The sequence below is a fragment of the Pongo abelii genome, chromosome 9 (genome assembly GCF_028885655.2).
Source record: "Pongo abelii isolate AG06213 chromosome 9, NHGRI_mPonAbe1-v2.0_pri, whole genome shotgun sequence".
NCBI lineage: Eukaryota > Metazoa > Chordata > Mammalia > Primates > Hominidae > Pongo > Pongo abelii.
Window position 1 is genome coordinate 75,387,874 of NC_071994.2, and position 23,124 is coordinate 75,410,997.

General features: G+C 54.4%; 1 protein-coding gene across 1 annotated transcript in view; it reads left to right on the forward strand.

Annotated features, from left to right (window-relative positions):
• ARHGEF17 (Rho guanine nucleotide exchange factor 17) overlaps positions 1–22,660 on the forward strand; it is a 61,242-nt gene extending 38,582 nt beyond the window's left edge. The window contains exons 2-21 of the mRNA XM_024255090.3: positions 432–509; positions 6,378–6,560; positions 9,081–9,197; positions 9,409–9,501; positions 9,723–9,899; positions 10,256–10,306; positions 10,572–10,681; positions 10,789–10,874; positions 13,370–13,488; positions 13,857–14,070; positions 14,621–14,694; positions 15,574–15,773; positions 15,967–16,268; positions 16,740–16,989; positions 17,281–17,367; positions 17,706–17,773; positions 17,985–18,133; positions 18,923–19,097; positions 19,211–19,480; positions 21,149–22,660. Coding sequence (XP_024110858.1) covers positions 432–509; positions 6,378–6,560; positions 9,081–9,197; positions 9,409–9,501; positions 9,723–9,899; positions 10,256–10,306; positions 10,572–10,681; positions 10,789–10,874; positions 13,370–13,488; positions 13,857–14,070; positions 14,621–14,694; positions 15,574–15,773; positions 15,967–16,268; positions 16,740–16,989; positions 17,281–17,367; positions 17,706–17,773; positions 17,985–18,133; positions 18,923–19,097; positions 19,211–19,480; positions 21,149–21,345 — 3,000 coding nt within the window. The 3' untranslated portion in view covers positions 21,346–22,660. The remainder of the gene's footprint in view (positions 1–431; positions 510–6,377; positions 6,561–9,080; positions 9,198–9,408; positions 9,502–9,722; positions 9,900–10,255; positions 10,307–10,571; positions 10,682–10,788; positions 10,875–13,369; positions 13,489–13,856; positions 14,071–14,620; positions 14,695–15,573; positions 15,774–15,966; positions 16,269–16,739; positions 16,990–17,280; positions 17,368–17,705; positions 17,774–17,984; positions 18,134–18,922; positions 19,098–19,210; positions 19,481–21,148) is intronic.
• The last annotated feature ends 464 nt before the right edge of the window (positions 22,661–23,124 follow it).

Sequence of the window (23,124 nt, forward strand, 5' to 3'; positions counted from 1 at the left end):
CATGTCCCCATAGCGCTGAGCCCGAAGGTGGGATCTTCAGAGTTGGCAGCTGGAGTGGGTGCTGGCCTGGAGGCATTGTTCTTTGCAAATGTGAAAGGTTATTGATTTTTTTTAAGACCCTTTTTCAATAGCCTGGCAGAGGAGCCAAGAAGGGGGTAGATGGGGCAGGGGCGGAGGAGTGAGCGCCTAACTGTGCAAGGCCACGTGTTTGAGATGTAAGTTGGGGGCAGGGGGAGCAGCTGAGCAAAGACCTGGCAGAGTGGAGGGCCTGGGGGCCTCGGGGGAACAGCTGGGAGCTCTGGGCGGCAGGAGGGAAGGGGCAGGAGGGCAGGGAGAGGGTGTGGGCGGGTTCTCTGGGCGCCACGTGGCTACAGGTGATGGCGTCTGGGGGGAAAAAGACCCCTGTTCACCCTCTGCTCCTGTCCCCACAGGACATGCGGAAGCACGTGGCCATGACCCTGCTGGACACAGAGCAGTCGTATGTGGAGTCGCTGCGCACCCTGATGCAGGTGGGGCTCGGGGCCCACTCCCCTGAGAATGGCCTTTCTGAGCCTAGGAGGCTTTCAGATGGGTGTGAGCAAACCCCTTTCATGGACAAGGGACTGAGGCCAGAGAGCCGTGTCGCTGGCACCCGTCGCCTTTCCATGAAGAACCCCCAGCGTGGCCATCCCAGAGAAGGAGGAAGCCTTCTCCTGAGCAAGAGAGAATGCAGAGGGGCCAGGCCACCCCAGGGCAGGCGTCCCTACCCTGCTGTTATTCCACGTCCCCCTGGCAACCCTGACCCTGAACTTAGATCCATGAACTCCCTCTGGTGTGCCCCCTCCATTGTATTCACTGACTGGGAAGTATGAGTTGAATAGAGTTCAGTATTGAGCACCTGCTGTGTGCAGGCCCTGTTCCAGGTGCAGGAGACACAGGGATGAATAAGAGAGCCCAGCCCCTGCCACAGGAGCTCACTGCCCTGCTGAGTACATAGTGGAGTATATAGGCACTCTAGAAACATCGAGGGGCACCTGCTAAGCGTGGGGTCAGGGAGGTTTCCTGGAGGAGGTGCTCACTTCCACCGAGACCTGTCTTCTCAGCAGCAGGAATGGCACATTGCAAAGCCAAGTGAGGCCTGGCACATTCGGAGGTCTACGTGGCCAGCACAGAGCACAAGGTGCTGGTCCTATAGCTATGCTGTCGGAGTCGGCAGAGGCCACACTGTGGGGGCCTAGAACACCAGTTGGAGGCAGTAGATTCTGCCAGGGTCCCTGGATGATCAGCAAAGGGCTTTGAGCAGGGGAGGTGTGTGGCCTGATTCATGCTTCATGAAGTCTGTCTGACAGCTGGGAAGGTGGGTGGCAGAAGAGGAGGTCAAGGCCATTGAGATCAGGCAAGGATAGAGGTTACAGGAAGGGAGTGCTGGGGACAGACACTCAGGAGGTGGACTGGTCAGGCCAGGCGTGGTAACCGGTTGGATGTGGGGGGCAAGGTGGGGAAGCCCGAGATGACGTCTGGGCTCCTGGCCTCGGATAGGTGGGGCCCAGGGGAGAAGCACAACTAGAGCAAGGTGGGGAGTTCAGGCTCAGACATGAACCTGGGAAGGCCCACAGCCTGGATGCACACATGGCCTGGGGCTGGATGAGTGTGGACCTGAGCTGAAGTGGGGCCTGGCAGTCACCGTTGAGGATGAATTTGCCCAAGCTAGCTGGGCAGAGTGACAGCAAAGGGTAAAGTTAGAACCTTCACCCTATGGAAACATCCACAGCATTCACTCACTCACCATTCATTCATTCACTCACTCCACAAATCCACGGTGAACCCCTTCTGCGCTCCAGGTAGTGTTCTCTGTGCAGGGGCATTAGTGGTAAGGGCCTGTCTCCTGGAGCTCACGGTCTATGGCAGAGACCGACAGTGACCAGCCAGACATCACACACAGTGACACGTGGTGATGCAGAAGTGCACACACAGAGAACCTACACACAACAGGGATACGCCTTAAAAGAAGGGAAATTCTGACATCCTACAACACGGATGAGCCTGGAGAACATGACGCTAAGTGAAAGAAGCCAGTCTCAAAGGACAAGCACTATCTGATTCCACTTGCATGAGGTTCCTGGGGTAGTCAGACTCAGAGATGGAAGGTAGGATGGTGGGTGCCAGGGAAAGGGTGCCAGGCTGGGAAAAGAGGGAATGGGGAGTTACTATTTAATGGGTACAGGGTTGCAGTTTTACAGGATAAAAAGAGTTTTAGAGCTGGATGGTCACACATTGTGAATGTATTTAATACCATTGAACTGTATATTTAAAATGGTAAATTTTATATTATATATATTTTACCATAAAATACATTGCGTTTGTTTATTGTTTTTAAAAAGTGCACGGGGAGATGAGAACACAGAAGGGGGCCTACCCTGGTGTGGGGGTCAGGGAGGGCTCCCTTGGGGTTGGGGTATTTAGCTGAGACCTGAAGGGTGGGTTGATTTCAGCAGAGAGAGCCCGGAGGGATGGCTCCCGGCAGAGGGTATGTCAGGGACAAAGGCCGGGAGGCTGGAGGAACCTAATGCAGCAGGGAACCAGAGGTGGCCGGGTGGTAGCAGGAAGGAAGGCTGCTGGGCATGGAGCTGGGCTTTCCTGTGCATGCAAGGAAGCCACGGGAGGGACGCAGCCAGAATGCCAGGCAGGAGGAGTAGACATGGCAGGGGCCTGAGGGGGTCCTTTGCCATCCCCTAGGTGAGAGTTGGAGGCATTAGGGTCAGAGAGTCCAGGGTTGAAGTCACTTGCATCCTCACTGGGTGATACTAGCCTAATCACCTCACCTTCTCTGAGCCTCAAGTTTGCCTGCAAAATGTAGCTAATCTACCTATCTCCCATCAAGAAGACTTAAAGGTGAGCCAGGCGCGGAGGCTCACACCTGTAATCCCAGCACTTTGGGAGGCTGAGGTAGGCGGATCACCTGAGGTCAGGAGTTGAAGACCAGCCTAGCCAATGTGGTGAAACCTCATCTCTACTAGAAATACAAAAATCAGCTGGGCGTGGTGGCAGGCACCTGTAATCCCAGCTCCTCCAGAGGCTGAGGCAGGAGAATAGCTTGAACCCGGGAGGCAGAGGTTGCAGTGAGCCGAGATCCTGCCACTGCACTCCAGCCTGGGTGACAGAGCGAGACTCTGTCTCAAAAAACAAAACAAAAAAAACAAAAGGTGAGACGGCACCCATGCCTGTTCACAGGCAGGAGTGAGGAGCAGTGGAGAGCTGGGAGCAGGCAGGGCCTGGGCATGTCTTTCTACCTCCGCCAAATCTCCCAGACCCATCCAGGGCTGCACTTGGGAAAGGGTGCAGGACCTGTGGGTGGAGGAAGCCAGAGTGTTGGGTGAGCAAGGTGGAGGTAGACAGGAGGGTGTCACGTGAACCCAAGGACCGTCCCTGGAGGCAGCCCTGGAGTGTGGGAGGAGGACTGAGGTCTGGCTCCAGGTCAGGAGCATGACTCTATAGCCAAGCCACCAGCATTCAAACTTGGCTCCATCTCCTGGCCAGCTGTGTGACCCGGAGCATGTCACATAACCAGTCTCTGCCTCAGTTTCCTCATCTGTAGAGAGGGGATAATAATAGACCTGCCTTAAGTGCAGATAATTAGAGAGGCATGTTTATAATTTAGCATACTGCCTGCAGCTCTGCAAGCATGGTAGAAAGTTGCATTTAATCTTTGTATTAACCTTGTGAGGTAGATATTATGTTCTTTATACAAAGAAACGAAGACTCACAGAGGTTAAGAAACTTGCCCAGGGTCATCCATCTAGTGAGTGGTATTAGTTGACATTCACTGAGTGCCCACTATGTGCCAGGCACTGTTCTGAATGCTTTAGAACAGTGAGTTAATTCATATAAGCCTGACTATAAACCCCATTTTGCAGATGATGCAGCTGAGACACAGAGAAGTAAAGCTGCTTGTCCAAGGTCAGAGTTAGGAAGTGCCACACCCTGGGTTGAAACCCTGTCATTGTGCCTCTGGGTTCTCCCTGTCACCCACTAGTCTACACTGCCTAGAGCACAGTGGTATTCAAATTGAGATTGGACTCCATAGTCCCAGCGTTAACTTCCAACGATCACTGCCCTCACTAATTGATAAGTGTTGTTCTGCAGGCCAGGTGTTCAAAATGAACAAAGAAGTTAAATAGAAGTTAGGAGCCAGAAGGAGGGAGGATTTGAAACTAGGTCCCAGGGCTACACCCCTTCCTCAGCGTCACCCTCACCCTCTGAGCCTATTTTCAACTCTGACACTCGAAGCTAACAAACGCCCCTTCCCCTGACCACCCTGACGAGCCCCCTCCCCCTGGCACCCTGATCCCACTCCTCTTTTCCGTAGCACTCACTGTCTTCCACCATGCTGTATAGTAATTTACGTATTTATTGTGCTTCTTTCCTGCCTCCCACCACTCACGTGTCAGCCCCACAGGGGGTCTGTGCAGTGAGGTGCCCCAGTGCTGGGCGGGCTGAGCATTGGTGAGTGAATGGGGCACTGGCTTGTGCCAGGTTCCGCATTGGGCTCTCAGTCATTGTTTGTTCTTTCCTCCTGCTGTGTGCCCGCTTCTGTGTGGGGTGCCGGGACCCTGAGGTGAGCGGTTTAGCTGCTGCTCCTGCTCCTTGTGGAGCAGCGGGCCCTGACCCAGCCCAGGAGCTGGCTCACCTGGGGGTAGGAGACTGCCTGCCTATCTCCTCACCATCATCCCGGCCTTTTCAGAATCCCCAGCCAAGAGAGAGGATTCTGTTGAGCTTTACTTTCTCAAGCTTGTTTTACAAAACAAGCCAGATTTTTAAAAATGTTTAATATAAATGTTATTGCAACATCACATATGCTTTTTCAAACAACACCCTCCTGTTTCTTTAGCCTGCAGTTACAGCGTAGGGCCAGTAGAGGGAGACCTCTCCACAAGCGCACCGGCCCCTGAGCTGGGCTGTTAAAGCTAGGGGAACATCTTTGCATGTAGATTTGACGTAAAATAACGGGAGTTTTAGTCACAGACTGGCCAGCAGATCTGAAATCTGTATAACAGCGTTCAGAGAGTGTCATTAAGAGCCTCCAGTAACTTCCCATGTGGTCTCGTGATCTCCCACGACCCTCCCTGCTTTATCTTCACACCATTATCGCCTTATTTATTTATTTATTTATTTATTTAGTCGCTCAGGCTGGAGTGCAGTGGCGCAGTCTCGGCTCACTGCAGCCTCCACCTCCTAGGTTCAAGCAATTCTTCTGTCTCAGCCTCCCAGGTAGCTGGGACTACAGGTGCACACCACTAGGCCCAGCTAATTTATTGTATTTTAGTAGAGACGGGGTTTCACTGTGTTGCCCAGGCTGGTGGCGAATGATGGCGAACTCCTGAGCTCAGGTGATCTGCCTGGCCTCGGCCTCCCAAAATGCTGGGATTACAGGCTTAAGCCACCGCGCCCTGCCACATTATCGCCTTTTAACTGACTATGAGATTTCCACACGTCATCCATTCTGAGACTCATGGTCTTCGCATTTTAATATCCCTAAATCAGGGTTCATTCTATAATTGGTAGCATATCATAATTTAATTGGCAACCAGTTTTTCTTAAATATAAAATAATGGCCGGGCACAGTGGCTCATGCCTATAATCCCAGCACTTTGGGAGGCCAAGGCAGGTGGATCATTTGAGGTCAGGAGTTCAAGACCAGCCTGGCCGACATAGTGAAACCCTGTCTCTATGAAAAATATAAAAAACTAGCTGAGTGTTGTGACACACACCTGTAATCCCAGCTACTCGGGAGGCTGAGGCAGGAGAATCACTTGAACCCGGGAGGCGGAGGTTGCAGTGAGTTGAGATCGCACCACTGCACTCCAGCCTGGGTGACAGAGCAAGACTTCATCATAAAATAAAATATTTCTTAGATTTGATGAAATATGATTTTTTAAAAAATTTCTTCCGTTTGTGTGTTTCATCAGACTAGATCCTAAGCTCTATCAGGACAGGGATTGTGGTCTTTCTTATTCACTGCTGTCTCCCAATTCTTAGAACAGTGCCTGGTACATAGTAAGTGCTTAGTAAATCTTTGCTGAGTTAGTGGTGGGAGGTCTTTCAAGGAGCCCCATCTTGCTTTCCTCATTCCAAGCTCTGTTTGTTCATGCATTAAACAAACCAATCCTGAGCATCCTTGCTCCCATCTTGTGCCAGGCCCTGGGCTCAGCGATGAGGGCATGAGCTTAGATCTTCCCATCTCCCTCCTGGAGCTCTTGGTCTCATGAGGGAGATGTGGAAGGCAGGGCGCTGAGCTGCAGGCCCGGGTGATTCTGTGTGCACTCACACAGGGGTCCTGTGTAGGTGGGGTGGGGGCGGCATCTCTGAGGGAGTGTGCACCGACCCTGTGGGTCCTTCAGGGCTACATGCAGCCGCTGAAGCAGCCAGAGAACTCCGTGCTCTGTGACCCTTCACTGGTGGACGAGATCTTCGACCAGATCCCCGAGCTCCTGGAGCACCACGAGCAATTCCTGGAGCAGGTTCGGCACTGCATGCAGACCTGGCATGCCCAGCAGAAGGTGGGGGCCCTGCTCGTCCAGTCGGTGAGTGGCCCTGCTGCTGCCAATTCCCATAAGCACAGGCCCTCCTGGAAGGGGCTGGATGTGGCCACAGACCCCACCCCCACCCACCCCACCTGGATACTGACTCTGTTCCCAGATCTGACCATAGAACTTGGCTAGACATTGGTACTTACCCCAGCCCCTGGGTGGACCTGAACTTGGACACTCCCCTACCCCAGAGCTTGGCCAGACTCTGGCATGGACTCCGACCCCAGCCAGACACTGACTCTGATCCTGGACCCTACCCCGCCCCCGGCTGGCACTGACGTGACTCTAGTCCTGACCCCAAGCTGGTGTTGACGCTGACCCAGACCTCAGATGGATGCTGGTACTGACCTCCACCCTATCTTTACTGGAACCAAAATAACTGCCCTGGTCCTGACCCTGGACTTGGGTTGGATGTTGATGCTGGCTGAGTCTTGACTTTTTCTCCATCAGATACTTTCATCATAATAGCATACCTGTTTGCTAGGCATTGTTCTAAATGTGTTGTATCTATCAACAGCCCTGGTAGGAGAGTGCTTTGGTTACCCTGATTCTAAAGATGGTGACTGAGACATGGAGAGATTGGTAACCTGATGAAAGTTACAGTTAGGAAGTGGTGGAGGACTCAACTCCAGAAAGCCTGGTTCCAGTGCCCCAGCTTCCCCTACCCCATACTGCCTCTCACCACAGGCCAGATCACCACTGTACACTTGTCAAGCTCCCACAATAGCAAGTGAGATCTTAGAAAAGGTATTGACTTCAGAATTCAAAAAGAACATCGAAAGCAAAACCAATAAGCATTTAATTAAATGCCTGTAAAACATAGCATGCCATTTTCATTCATTGTTAAATTTAGTATTTATAAGAATTTAATTACATTTGAAAAACTTCCAGTTCCATTTTATTTTGCCAGAATTCCCAAGAATACACCATGATGACTGATAAATCATAGCCAAATGCAAACTAAATGGTTTCTCAGAGCCACATAATTTCAAAAGCAAAATTGTAAAAATTCTTGCAAAAATTTTACAAGTGAAAAATTATATCTATTTCTGTGGGATGTATGTTTCAATATATTTGCTATGCTGTGGTGTGGGGCATTGAACCATCTTAGAATGGCCTTGCTGACCCAGAAACTGATGGGACCAAACAGGGGTGATGGGGTCCCAGCTTGGATTGAGTGCTGATGTCTCCAGCCCATCATCACTCTCAGTGTCAGTAAGCTCAGCCCCCTGCCTGGACCTTGATGCTGACCGTGGACTACGGCGAAGCCCTGGACCCGGAGGGGTCAGCACAGGATGCTGTGTCCCAGGGTGGGGGTGGTTGGTGAGGGCTGTCTTCCTCCCTTTGCTTCTTCACGCCCTGCCCTATTCTGTCCAGAGGCAGGGACAGTTGGCACCTTAGAGGGACAGGACTCTGGCCGGGCGCAGTGGTTCACACTTGTAATCCCAGCACTTTGGGAGGCCGAGGCGGGCAGATCATGAGGTCAGGAGTTTGAGACCAGCCTGACCAACATGGTGAAACCTCGTATCTACTAAAAATACAAAAATTAGGTGGGTGTGGTGGCACGCACCTGTAATCCCAGCTACTCCGGAGGCTGAGGCGGGAGAATCGCCCGAACCTGGGTGGCGGAGGTTGCAGTGAGCCGAGATCGTGCCATTGCACACTCCAGCCTAGGTGACAGAGTGAGACTTCATCTCAAAAAAAAAAAAAAAAAAAGACAGGACTCTGAGGGGTACAGAAATATCACTAATATGGTCACGTAGCTTATCCACAGTACAGTTGAGACAGGAACCCAGGTGTCCTGGTTCCCAGACAAGGCTTCTTACTAATAACCTCCATATTTAGTCCACCATCAGCATCGAGCAGGTATTAGCCACCAGCTGTATGTCCTGCCCTGAGCTGGGCTTTACTGTGGGTGGGATGGGAGCACTTTTCATGGAGAGGGAGAACTTGTCCTAGGAGATCAGGAGAAGCCAGAGGCCAGGTAGAGTACCAGGCAGAGCTCTAGTCAGGGAAAGGAGTACTTCCGAGAGGAGGAAGAACTGGAGCACAGCCCTGAGGCGGGGCGAGATTTGGATGAGGAAGGGCATTCCTGGTGGGGGGATCTGCATAAGCAAAGGCCAAATGGCTAGAATGAGTCTGTCACTCAGAGAATGGGGAGAGGGAAACCTGCCTGGCTGGACTTCGTGAGGGTGGAGGTCTAGGGATGAAATGCCTAGCTGGAAGTGAGAGAACCAGGTCTGAGCTCACAGGATACATTCAGGTCTACATATGTGCATACATGAACAGTCACACCCAGATGATATGAGCACTCGTATATCCATGTGTACACATGCACATACGCCTAAACACGACCACACTTAGAGCCACAGGACACGTGCCTGATCCCTTAGAGATTGTATCATTTCTAGTTGGAGGGAAAAGATGGTGACTCATGAATCAGTGAAAACTAGGACAGGGTGAGGTGGGGTGAGGGACACCTTGAGGGTCCCCAACCTGCCTCCTCCTCCACAGTTCTCCAAGGATGTCCTAGTAAACACCTATTCCGCCTATATCGATAATTTCCTCAATGCAAAGGATGCTGTGCGTGTGGCCAAGGAGGCGAGGCCTGCCTTTCTCAAGTTCCTAGAGGTACTGTGGGCTAGGGCAGGGGGATAGAGGTGACCCTCACCTTGGGCCAGCTTTGAGGGTCCCAGGAGCTCCCAGCATGGGTACCATATTCACAGCCAGTGGGCCAGCCTCCGCTCTTAGGCTGAGCTGGAGGGGCTTGGTGGGGACCTGTCCCTGGACATAGTCTCCCTGGCATGTCATTCCTCACATGGTGCCCATCCATGGGTTTCAGCAAAGCATGCGTGAGAACAAGGAGAAGCAGGCGCTGTCTGACCTCATGATCAAGCCTGTGCAGCGGATCCCACGCTACGAACTTCTGGTGAAGGTGGGCATGGAGCTGGGTGGGCAAGTGGGCAAGGCCTGGAAGCATGGGGGGATACAAGGAGGTCTAAGGCCCCTGCCTCGTTGAGCCTGACATCAGGGTCCGTAGGGGTCAGGTAGGAAAGAACGTTCTTTTTGGTGTCTACCCATAGTCCCTCCTGCTCCAGCAGTCTGGGGCCCCAGGGGTAGCTAAGCAGTCAGGTCTGGTCCCCATTCCCACCCCAGGACCTCCTGAAGCATACACCTGAGGACCACCCGGACCATCCACTCTTGCTGGAGGCACAGCGGAACATCAAGCAGGTGGCTGAGCGCATCAACAAGGGTGTGCGGAGTGCCGAGGAGGCGGAGCGCCATGCCCGTGTGCTGCAGGAGATAGAGGCTCACATCGAGGGCATGGAGGATGTGCGTGCGCCCTGCCCCACCCCACCCTACCCCACCCCACCCACATCTGTGTCCACTCGGCCTCTGTGTGTATCTGTGGCCACCTGGAATCGTGGCTGTGTCCATGTCCAGAACCACAGTGTGTTTGCATCCATGTCTGCCAGCCTCTGTGGCCACACGTCTCCACCTGTCTGTTCTTCCACGTCTGTCTCTGACCTTGGGTCCTGTGGCTTGGCAGCACAAGGGCATTGAGGGTGGGCAGCATGCTGCTTCCATTGGCCTAGCCCATGGAGTGGGGCCGAGGGATCACTGGGATTGTGGAGGGGATAGGGATTAATAACTGGCCTTCGAGATGCCTTGTCCCTCCTGTCCCACAGCTCCAGGCCCCTCTGCGGCGGTTCCTGAGACAGGAGATGGTCATCGAAGTGGTAAGAAGTGTCCCAGTATCTGCCCAGCTGTCCCCACCTCCTCACTTTGTCCTCTCTTCTGCTCACACCCTCTACCTGCAGGTCTCCCTGCTCTTTCACCCCGAGGGGAGCCCTGGTTGAGTCCCCACTCTGCTCTGACTCTCTGGGAAGCTGGGGAAGAGCCCTCACTCTCCCTGGGTCTCAGTGTCCCCTTGGGCACTATGGGCAGGTGGGTGGGCTTCTGGACTGTGTCCACCCAGCCTGAATTCTGCCTTGGGCTCCACAGAAGGCGATCGGTGGCAAGAAGGACCGGTCTCTCTTCCTGTTCACGGACCTCATCGTCTGCACCACTCTGAAGCGAAAGTCAGGCTCCCTGCGGCGCAGCTCCATGAGCCTGTGAGTGGCTGGGCCGGGGTTTGAGTGGTGCCAGCAGGGGGAGCAGTTGTCCCTCTCTGAGCCCCACTCCCTGACCCTGGCCAGAGCGCTCCATTGGCTCCCCACAGGTACACGGCAGCCAGTGTCATTGACACAGCCAGCAAGTACAAGATGCTGTGGAAGCTGCCGCTGGAAGACGCAGACATCATCAAAGGTGGGTTTGATGCTAGGGGTTCTGGGTGTTGGGGTCTTCCTCTGAGAAGCCCTCCTGGAGGGTCTGAGCTCCAGCCAGTCTGGCTGCTTGTCCAGCTGCTTTTCCACTTTCGGGCCTCGCTTTCTCATCCAGTGCAAGGGGGCTGGCATGAAGGACCCATTTGGCACCCATGGAGCCAGACAATCTGTCCATACACAGCTCCTTCCAACTGGGCAGGGACCTAGGCTGGCAGCGGGAGCTGGGTGGGGGTGGTGCACAGAGAGCAGCATCACTGTAATTAGCCATTGATTCATCTGTGCAAAATCATTTGAGCGCCTAATATTAGATGATGTTGCACTGTCTGGTTCAGCGGTTTCACACACAGGGAACAGACACTCGCTTGAGTTACTGCAAGCAAAGGGTTGATTGGAGCCGTCCATGTTGTTTGGGGCTGAGACTGATGGGAGCTGAGGCAGCTTCCAGGAGCCGCTCCTCCTGCGGCATCTGTCTTTCTTCTCTTCTTGCTGAGTTGGCTCTGTTCTCACTGCTGTTAGCTTTCCCTGCTTCCTCATAACTCCCGTGATCAGACCCAGGCTGGCTCCTGGCTCACCTGGAGGGGAGCTCACCTGGAGCTTGGCCCTCAGGGTAACAGACAGGTATGCCCGGCCCCTTGGTGAACCCAGGCCTGCCCACTATGTAGGAGTACCAGCTGATTATTACTCTAATTGGTCCAAGTCAGTAGAATGACCACCTTTAAGTTAGGTGCCCACTCCTGGTCCAGTCAGCTGTGAGCAAGAATGGGGCAGGGTCATATGGAAGAAAACATGGCTGCCCAGGTGGTGAGGGTTGGGATGGGACAGTTTCTGTCAAAAGGAGTAGATCAGCTTCGTCTCTTCAGGCTGCTTTAACAAAAATACCACAGACTGGGCAATTTATAAACAAGAGGAATGTATTGCTCACCGTTCGGGAGGCTGGGAAGGCCAAGATGAGGGTGCCAGCAGAACTGCAAGGGTCCTGTGCCTCACAGAGGGTGCCTTCTATGTGTCCTCACTTGGCGAACAAGCTCCTTCAGGCCCCTTTATCGGCACAAATCTCATTCACAATGGTTCCCCCCTCATGACCAGGTCACCTCCCAAAGATCCGCCTCTTTTTTTTTTTTTGAGACGTGAGGTCTCACTGTGTTGCCAAGCTGGAGTGCAGTGGCACGATCTCGGCTCACTGTAACCTCTGCCTGCCCGGTTCAAGCAATTCCCCTGCCTCAGCCTCCCGAGTAGGTGGGACTACAGGTGCGCGCCACTACACCCAGTTAATTTTTTTTTTTGTATTTTAGTAAAGACGGAGTTTCACCATGTTGGCCAGGATGGTCTCGATCTCCTGACCTTGTGATCTGCCCACCTCGGCCTCCCAAAGTGCTGGGATTACAGGCGTGAGCCAACAAGTCGGCCAGGTCTGCCTCTTAATACCAACACACTCAGGATTTGATTTCAACCTGTGAGTGTTGAGTGGACACAAACATTCAGGCAACAGCAGGGCTGTTCCCTGCCTCGGCCTGGCAGGAAACTCCACTGCCATCCACCGGGCACACACTCTTCTTCCCGTAGACACAGTGAGACAGCCTCCCTGTCCAGCGTGACTCCATCTTACAGTTACAAAGCGTGCCCTCCCCTCCTCAGCAGGCTGCCCCTCACCCCACAGGGTTCTTGGTCACAGGGCCACTTCAGACAGGACTTGCCAGTCTCAGGGTCCGTGTCTCTAGTGCTGTCATGACCCGTGCAGGGCTGCCTTACCATTCTGCAACCTGTGGCCCAAATATTAAATTTATATACACCAATAACACATTCTATAAACTAGATTGGAGAAAAACAGGAAAAGAAACTCATTTAGGAAAAAGCAAAAAGAAACTTCTTTTCCCTTGATTTCAAGACACGTATGTCCTGGCCCAAGAGTTGAGGGACAGCTCCATGTATGGACCACTGGTCCAGAGTGTGCGTCCCAAGCCTTGGGTTGAGGGTGGCAGGCCGTCTGCAGGACCAGCCGCTTGGCAGTGTTCAGGTATGGGATAGGACCATAGAAATCCAGGGCACCACGCACTGCCCCCTCCTTTGTGGGGCGATGAGTCTCTTGGTCAGCACGTGTGACTGCCTGGGGCTCTGCCTGCTCTGCCAGCACGCCCACGGGAGGCTGCAACGCTGCAGCAGTTCCGTGTCAACCAGGGCCTGTGTATCGCAGAGCTGCCACCATTTCATACTCCATGCTCTCCTGGGAATTCTCCGTGGGCCTGACATCCTGCGCCACATGGCTCTGAATCAGGCCCAGTCCCCAGCTCACAGGGCTGGGGTTCCTCTGGGAGCTGCCTGTTAACTTTTTTCCCAAGAGCTTGGGGTTTCTATGCTCTCAGTTTGTCAGGTCTCTCCCCAGGCCCAGCTGCAGGCTATGCAGTGAGGGAAGGAGAGTCTGTCCCAGCCTGACCTTGTCTGTCTGTGTATCAGTCCACGGCCTTCCTCTTTCCCCTCTAGGGGCATCCCAAGCCACCAATCGGGAGAACATCCAGAAGGCCATCAGCCGCCTTGATGAGGACCTCACCACCCTGGGCCAAATGAGCAAGCTCTCTGAGAGCCTTGGTTTCCCCCACCAGGTCTGTGCCCTCTGCCTGACACTGGGGAGCCAGGGGGTGGGAGGCTTTTGACCCTATCTGAGAGATAGACAGCCCTGACATTTGCCTGAGGGAAGAGACATCCCTTTCCCTCATCTGAAGGCAAAAATTGGCAGCCTCCCTGCATATGGGGGCAGTAACATGTTCTAGGTCTGAGGGTGGAGACATAGCTGCATCCCCATTGGAGGGTGACAGAGGCCCCATCCCCCATCTATCAAAGGAATCCAGGTCTGAGGGAGGAGACAGTCCCACTTGCTGTCTGAGGAGAGAGGCAGGTCCCCACACATTAAGGGCAGGCGCAGGCTCTAGTGAGATGCTGGGGCCTGAGGCCTGGGCCCTCTTCCCCACAGAGCCTGGACGATGCACTGCGGGACCTCTCAGCTGCCATGCACCGGGACCTGTCGGAGAAGCAGGCGCTGTGCTACGCACTTTCCTTCCCGCCAACCAAGCTGGAGCTGTGCGCCACTCGGCCCGAGGGCACCGACTCCTACATCTTTGAGTTCCCTCACCCTGACGCCCGCCTTGGTTTTGAACAGGCCTTCGATGAGGCCAAGAGGAAGCTGGGTAAGCCAAGGCACATGCTGGCCCTCTCCTCCTAGAGCTTCCAGGCAGGAGCCAGAGGCATCTCATAGCTGTCTGTGACTTCAGGAGCCAGAACCACAGTGCCCTGTGCTCCGGCTCCACCTGGTGGGGAGGGGGGCTTCTGCAGTGAAACATCACACTGAATAATAGCTATGGCCTCCCTGGCAGGGAGGGGATTCCATGGATAGGGTCTCACTGTCTGCTGGACCTGCCCCATAGTGGCACCGATAGCCAAGACCCTCCCCATAACCTCCCTACACACACTCTGAGCAGGGCTGGATCAGGGAAAGCTATTGATCAGGGTTCATGGCTTAGAAGATCCATAGAGACCTCTGGGTCAAACCCCTAGACAATACACATGGGAAAAGATTGAGGCCAGGAGCAACTGCCTTATTCTAATGTGGCTGGGATCAGGTCTTCCCCTAGAGAGACCCTGAGGGGCAGGGGAGGAAGGGGAATGGGGCAGGGGAAGGACCAGGGTGAGATGGATGCTATGCTAAGCAGGGTCTTTGTCTGTCTATCTCCACTACAGCATCCAGCAAAAGCTGTCTAGACCCTGAGTTCCTGAAGGCCATCCCCATCATGAAAACCCGCAGTGGCATGCAGGTATGTCTGCATCTGGGTCACGTGGGTGCATATTTTCAAAGCCAGCAGGTGTTCATGAATTTTTGTTTTGTGTACGACATTGTGTATATGCCTTGAACATTGCTATTGCTCCTTATGTCTTGGAGAATTCAGCTCTCTGTACATGTGTGTGGGTGCGGCATATGTATTACATGTATACATGTATATGGGTATGCTTCGTGCATATCTGTATCTGTGCGTGTGAACAAAGGCTATATGAATGATGGGAAGTAGCTTCATTTATGTGCTTGTATGAGGTTGCATACATATGTACAGAGGTTACCAACATCACATTTTTTCTATGCATGTATCCATGATTATATCTGGGGATATGTGTGTGTACATGTAGGCATGATGCCTGTATCCCACAGGCATGAGTGCATTTAATGTGTAGAGGGTCACATAGGCAAGGCGCAGTGGCTTATGTCTGTAATTCCAATACTTTGTGGAGCCAAGTTAGGAAGATCACATGAACCTAAAAGTTCAAGACCAGACTAGGCAAGACCCTATCTCTACAAAAAATTCAAAAATTATCCACGTTTAGTGGCGCGCCCCTGTGGTCCCAGTTACTCAGGAGGCTGAGGTGGGAGGATTGCTTGAGCCCTGGAGGTCAAAGCTGCAGTGAGCCATGAACCCACCACTGCACCCCAGCCTGGGAGACAAAGCAAGAACCAATCGAAAAAAAGACAAAAGGGTCCTGTGCCACGTGTATGTGTACGCGTGTGTAGAGGGGTGTATAGGGCATCCACACACACCCATGCAGGCCTACCTCCCTCCATTCTGCCGGGGTTTCCCAGGAGTGGGGATTGCTGGCAGCAGTTCCTCCATTCACCTTCTCCTGTCCATTGGCGCCTCCTGCAGTTCTCCTGCGCGGCTCCCACCCTGAACAGCTGCCCGGAGCCCTCGCCTGAGGTGTGGGTCTGCAACAGCGACGGCTACGTGGGCCAGGTGTGCCTGCTGAGCCTGCGTGCCGAGCCAGACGTGGAGGCCTGCATCGCCGTCTGTTCCGCCCGCATCCTCTGCATCGGGGCGGTGCCTGGGCTGCAGCCTCGCTGCCACCGGTGAGGCCTGGGCGGTGGGGTGGGCGGCACCGCGGGCCTGGGAGACCCAACCCCTGTCCCAGCACACTCTGAGGCGGCCCCGGCGTGGTTGTGGGCGGGGCCCGGCAAGTGTGGGCGGGGTCGGTGGGCGTGTCCGCCATTGGGGCCCCGCCTGGCTCGTAGCTGCTGTCATCCTCACTCCCTCTTCTCGCAGGGAGCCTCCTCCGTCGCTGAGGAGTCCTCCAGAGACGGCACCGGAGCCCGCCGGGCCGGAGCTGGACGTCGAGGCCGCTGCGGACGAGGAAGCCGCGACGCTTGCGGAGCCGGGGCCGCAGCCCTGCCTTCACATCTCCATTGCAGGCTCGGGCTTGGAGATGACGCCGGGCCTCGCCGAGGGTGACCCCCGCCCAGAGCTGGTGCCCTTTGACAGTGACTCTGACGATGAGTCTTCGCCCAGTCCCTCGGGGACGCTGCAGAGCCAGGCCAGCCGGTCCACCATCTCCTCCAGCTTTGGCAGTGAGCTTTGGCCATCTCCTCCAACTTGGCGCTGGCAGGCAGGGTGGACTGCCCAGAGGAGGGGGAGAGGAGGGACCAGTGCAGGGCAAAGGCATGGCGTCAGACCTCAGAATGTTAGCACACAGAGCAATGAGGGCAGAGGATGTGACACTGAGGATCCAGAGGACAATGGGACAGTCAGGCGGGATCATGAAGACCCTGGAGCACTCAGCTAAGGAAGCTGGGGTGCTGGTGGAGTGGGGACCCACGGTGTGGCCACTGGATCTGAGGGGCCAGGTCAGATCAAGGATTCTGTAGTGCTGAGCTGTCGGTGAGCAGGGCAGCAGGGCAGCAGGCCGGAGCAGGCTGGGGAAGAACAGCTTTGAGAGGCCCTCCGGAGGGGCATGGCCAGGAGGGATGCATGGCCTAGAAAGATATCAGGTCCCAGGCCTGGCAGAGGGGGATGGAGACAGAGACCTTTGTCTCCCTCAGATGAGGAGACCCCGAGTTCCAAGGAGGCCACGGCAGAGACCACCAGCTCAGAGGAGGAGCAGGAGCCAGGCTTCCTGCCACTGTCTGGCTCCTTTGGGCCTGGTGGTCCCTGCGGCACCAGCCCAATGGATGGGAGAGCCCTTCGCCGCTCCAGCCGCGGCTCCTTCACCCGGGGCAGCCTTGAGGACCTGCTGAGTGTCGACCCTGAGGCCTACCAGAGCTCCGTGTGGCTGGGCACTGAGGATGGCTGGTAGGGACAGGGGAGGGACTAGGGACACAGTGCCAGAACTCTGAGTTCCCTGCTCTGGAAATCATGTGGTCCCCTGGAGCCAAGGCAGGAGGGCTTTGGGTCACACCTCAGGGGTACTGCTGACCAGGAATGTCAGTGGGTCTGACAATCCCAGGGAGGCAGTGGGACCGCAGTACCTTGGGCAGGCACCCAGCATTGAAGACGTGGTGCTATGGGCAAAGAGGTGGAGGGATGACTCCAGGGGCTGGTGTGTCCCAAGCATTTGTCCCAGGTGCATACCTCGATCCACAGTGTCCACGTATACCAGTCCTCCGACAGCATCCGTGACCGCAGGAACAGCATGAAGCTCCAGCATGCGGCCTCTGTGACCTGCATCTTGTAAGGCCCCAGGGTGGCCCTTCCTGTCTAGACTCTTCTCGGCCACATGTGCAGGCCTCCTTCTGTTCATCTGGTCCCCCTGCTCTACTGTCCCTCCTGTGTGTGGAGGCTGGAAGCCAGAGGCCTGGCCCTAGGCTAGCTGTGCCTCTTACACACTGTGTGAGCTCGGGCAAGTCACTCCCTTTTCTTAGTCTCAGGCAACCCCCACTTGGAGAATAAGGGGTGGGAAGAGATGGCCTCTAGGGAGCCATACCCACTCTATCTGTGGTTCCCCTGGTCCTGGGTGACCCACTTTGGCTGCCTGAACTCCCTTACTGCTTCCTCTTTTCTCTACCCAGGTATTTGAATAACCAGGTGTTTGTGTCTCTGGCCAATGGAGAGCTTGTGGTCTACCAAAGGGAAGCAGGTGAGTATCTGCCCTCCCCCACACCCTGCCCCTGTCCCCTTATTGGTGTTGGGGCTCTCTCCTGGAGATGTGGCTTTGGGCAACTCCCAGGCCCTCTGTGGGCCTTGGTGTCCTTGCTTATAAAGGGGAATGTTAACATCTCATTTCAGGGGAGACTGAGGCTCAAATTTAGAACTAGAGTGAATTTCCTGTTTTCTTTACCCCACTCCAGGCCATTTCTGGGACCCCCAGAACTTCAAATCAGTGACCTTGGGCGCCCAGGGGAGCCCTATCACCAAGATGGTGTCTGTGGGTGGGCGGCTGTGGTGTGGCTGCCAGAACCGAGTCCTTGTCCTGAGTCCTGACACGCTGCAGCTGGAGGTAGCAGGGGGTGGGGGAATGGAATTGGTGCCATGGGATGAGCTAGGTCCGTGTGAGAGGGAGATGGAGACCATGGTAGAGGCATAAGCAGCATCCAGCAGAGGGCTAGGGCCTTCCTCTGACCACAGAGTGACGCTGGCCAGTCCCTGTCCTCCTTTGATCCTCATTTCTTCTGTAGCTGATGAGGAATACAGTAAATGTCCCATATACATTAGGAATCTTATTCATCCTCCTGCCCACCCTATCTCTCAACTCAGGTTTTAGGGTCCTTTGGGGATAGGACAAGAGTCCTTTCTGATGTCAACATCCATTAGCATTAGACTCTGGCATTTATTGCTGCACATGTCACTTGCACCCATGTCAGAAGTATCCAGGGGCAACGAGTTCCCTTAATTTCTCTCACTTATTCCATTGTTGGCTGGGTAGGAGTCCAAAGCCCTGGGTTCAGGCCCCAGCTCTGTGACTGACTTGCTGTGTGACCTTTCCCTTCTAGGCTTCAGCTTCCCCACCTGTCCAGGGGGAGGCCAGTGACTGATTTTAGAACCCTTTAAGCACTGAAGTTCTCTGATCCTTAGATCACTCAAGTTTAATGAGGAAAAAGCACCTCCATTGTAATTCCTGAGAACTAAGTTGGGAGGTGCTGGTGAAACCAAGCTTTGAAAGGTTAATCAGACCAGGGACCAACGCTAGTGTGAGTTGTAAGGGATGGACACTGGTGAAGCTCCAGGCTAGGGTGGGCCAAGGGAGGCAGGCCTGCCAATGACCCATCTTCTTCCCTGCCTTCCCCAGCACATGTTTTACGTGGGTCAGGATTCAAGCCGCAGCGTGGCTTGCATGGTGGACTCCAGCCTGGGTGTGTGGGTGACGTTGAAAGGTAGTGCCCACGTGTGTCTCTACCATCCAGACACCTTTGAGCAGCTGGCAGAAGTAGACGTCACCCCTCCCGTGCACAGGATGCTGGCAGGTACTGACCTCAAACTACCACAGCACCCTCCTTGGAGCCTTTCTGCCCGATCGTAGAGGCGGCTGAGCCAGGGCCAGAATTCAGCCCCAGCTGTGGTCTGTCTCCCACCCCAGGCTCGGATGCCATCATCCGGCAGCACAAGGCTGCCTGTCTGCGAATCACAGCGCTGCTGGTGTGTGAGGAGCTGCTGTGGGTGGGCACCAGTGCTGGTGTCGTCCTCACCATGCCCACCTCGCCCGGTACTGTCAGCTGCCCACGGGCACCACTCAGTCCCACAGGCCTTGGCCAGGGACACACCGGCCACGTCCGCTTCTTGGCTGCAGTCCAGCTGCCAGATGGCTTCAACCTGCTCTGCCCAACCCCACCACCTCCCCCAGACACAGGTGGGTCAGTGCATCATACCCCAAGCCAGGGATCATGGACATTTGGTTTAGGACTCCCCACTATCCTGCCAGAAGAGCTTTCAAGAGGGAGGAAAAGTGTCACACAGAGCTGGAGGTGGCATATATGACAGGAAATAGGCTACGGAAGTCCCCAAATGAAATCTAGGATAGTGTGTGTGTGTGTGTGTGTGTGAGTGTGTGTGTGTGCGCGCGCACGCGCGCGCGCACCTGCATGTGTTGTGTGTATATAAAGTTCTGTCCAGAAAAATGTCATGGGAGACAGGGAGGGAACTATAACCTAAGAGGTAGAATATGTCACAAATAGAATATGTATATAGGAAATATGTCCTGTTATATATATTTCCTATATGCACCAGGAAATAGCACAGAACTAGAAATTATATATAGGACAGGAAGTGGAATCAGGAAGTGATGCACAGAGCAGGAAATAGAAATAGCAACAGGAAACAACATAGAATGGCACTGGCACAGAAAATGGACTGAGAATTAGAAAGTGAAACAGCAGGGTGCCAGGCGCGGTGGCTCACACCTGTAATCCCAGCAATTTGGGAAGATGAGGTGGGAGGATCGCTTGAGCCCAGGAGTTCAAGACCAGCCTGGGCAACATGGTGAGACACCATCTCTACAAAAAATACAAAAATTACCCAGGTGTGGTGGCACACACCTGTGGTTCCAGCTGTTCAGGAGGCTGAGCTGAGGTGGGAGACTCACTTGAGCCCAGGGAAGTCGAGGCTGCAGTCAGCAGAGATTGCACCACTGCACTCCAGCCTGGGTAACAGAGCGAGACCCTGTCTCAAAAAAAAATAAAAATAAAAATACAGCCGGGCGTGGTGGCTGACACCTGTAATCCCAGCACTTTGAGAGGTTGAAGGGGGTGGATCACCTGAGGTCAGGAGTTCGAGACCAGCCTGGCCAACATGGTGAAATCCCATCTCTACTAAAAATACAAAAACTAGCTGGGTGTGGTGGTGGGCGCCTGTAATCCCAGCTACTCGGGAGGCTGAAGCAGGAGAATCACTTGAACCAGGGAGGCGGAGGTTGCAGTGAGCCAAGAGTGTGTGCCATTGCACTCCAGCCCGGGCGACAAGAGCGAAATTCTGTCTCAAAAAAAAAAAAGTGAAACAGCAGGAAATGAGGTACATCAGGAGGTCACAATCAGAAAGGTTTTGCTTTGGCAGGACAAGAAATGATATTCCCAAGAGGAAGTGGCCGTGGAAATCAGGAAGCAATAAAGCCTCGGGTCAGGAGTTGTCTGGGTTCACAGAAGACTTACGCTACCTGGGAAAGGGCTGTTGGAAGTAGGAGGCTTATTTAATGCAAGGACATTGCGTGCAGTAATCAAGAGAGAGAGAAAGTGGCATCTTACAGGCCACTTACATTGTAAAAAGAAAAAAATCAGAAGTGGCGTCACCTTGGGAAGTTATGTGACTCCTGACTAGAGATTACAGATGGGACATAAGAAGTCTGGCTGCCAAGAAGTGGGCATTTCTTTTTAAATAAGTTTCTAGCTAACAGAAAGTGGCATTCCCCCATAGGAAGTGTGCACATCTTCCTTCCTATCTTCTGGGGTGTGGGAATTCAGGCCCCGATGGGACAGTGAGGCCTCCATTCACCCCCAGGCTGACAGATCCTCCCCTCTGCCCCCAGGCCCCGAGAAGCTGCCATCACTGGAGCACCGGGACTCCCCTCGGCACCGAGGCCCTGCCCCGGCCAGGCCTAAAATGCTGGTTATCAGTGGAGGTGATGGCTATGAGGACTTCCGGCTCAGCAGTGGGGGCGGCAGCAGCAGTGAGACTGTGGGTCGAGACGACAGCACAAACCACCTCCTCCTGTGGAGGGTGTGACCGTGTCTGCCGTGGCCCAGGACTTGCCCGCCCACCTGCCCTCAGCCTGCTTGCCTCTCCCTAGCCCACACGCAGACTTTGACCAGGAGTGTCCGGCCAGGGGCACACATGTGCCTGCGTGGGCTCTGCCTTGTCTTCGCGGAAGCATTCCTGATGGAACACCCACTGGCCAGCCAGGCCACGGCTTCTCCCGACCCTCTGGCTGCCCCAGTGCTTCCAGTCATGATCGGGTCGGGGACATGTGGGCTGACCGGGACCTCTGACCCTGGAGCTTCTACCAAAGACACAGCTGGGTCTGGACCCCACGGGGCTGGGGAGGGCCATGTGCAATATTTGGAGGGTTTTCTGGAGGGCAGCAGGAAGGCTGGGGAATTCCCCATGTACAGTATTTATGTTCCTTTTTAGATGTGTACCTTCCCAAGCACTTATTTATGCAGTGACCTGGTCACCTGGGGTGGGGGTGATGGTGAGGAAATGACATGAGGAAAAGAAACCTATTCCTGCCCTGGGGACCACCCTGGGACTCTAACCAAGCCTTCCTGGAGGGACCCATGCGCCGCTGAGCCCTATTCCATTCATACAGACACACACGTACGCACACTGCATGTCCAAGGCCGTAAACATTGCCCGTTGACATAAACTTTCCAGGACCCCAGACTGATGGGGCTGCCCTCAGTCCTCTAGATCAAGATGCTGCCTATTAGGGGGCAGTGGTTGCCATCTGGGGACCTGTCAGGCTTTGTCATTTCCCAGTTTTTTGGTGGTGCCTTTAGTGGTTCCCTAATTTGGGAACACTGATGGGGCCTTGGACAGGGCTTTCTCTCAGGTAGGAGAAATGGGCCCGTGACCTCCTCACAGTCGCCCCCAGTCCTTGGCCCTGCTTCCCTGTGTCTCATGCACTGGCACATATGGTCACCTTGGAGGGCAGACCTAGGAGCCCCTCACTCTGACCACTGAATCCGTCTCCATACCCCTTCTGCCAAGGGAAGCTCCTTCAGGAAGGACCCCCCAAAGCTGAGGGGCTGAATGTAGCCTCTTCAACAGAGAAGGCTCCCACTTGAGAGCAGCCTCTGCCTGACCCCCTGGACTGCAGGGAGCCACTCTGACCCTCAGCCCCCTCTCTTCTTCAGCTAAAACTCCAAAGGTTTGGTTTCAGATGGGTTTGTTTTGTTCTGTTTGGTTTTGGTTTTGTTTGGGGTGGGTGGGTCATTGCGGTCTTAGATTATGTTTCTCTTGCTACCAAACAGTCATGTACTAACTCTCTTTGGATGATGAAGTTTAAAGAGTCAATAAATAGAAACACCAGATGACTGCATTGGTGGCCACAGTGGCCTCCTATCAGCAACCTCAGGGCTCAGTCTCCCTGGCCACGTGGGCCTTCCGACATCCACACACTTGGGAAGAAGGGAGGCCTTGGAGACCCAGAAGAGTGCTGGACGGCGAGGTTGCCACGATTCGCTGTGTTACCCTGGGCAGGTGTCTGGGCTGCAGTTTCCTCCTCAGGAAAATAAAGGGGTTGCGCCCGTTCAGTGCTTTGTAACCAGGGTTACATGGTAGAATCCCTTGCGGACGACATGGAAATGTGGAAACATGATACATAACTTATTCACGTATTAATCGAGAGCTTGAGTCAGTGGGCCTGGATGGAGCTTGGGAATCTGAAGCTGACATGCTCCAGGTAAAGAGCCAGGACCCCTGTTGAGCCTGTCTACGGCTCCTCCAGGAAACAATGTTTCCAGCAAAGCCTCAGCTGGAGAACCCTGATGAAGGCCAAGGCCC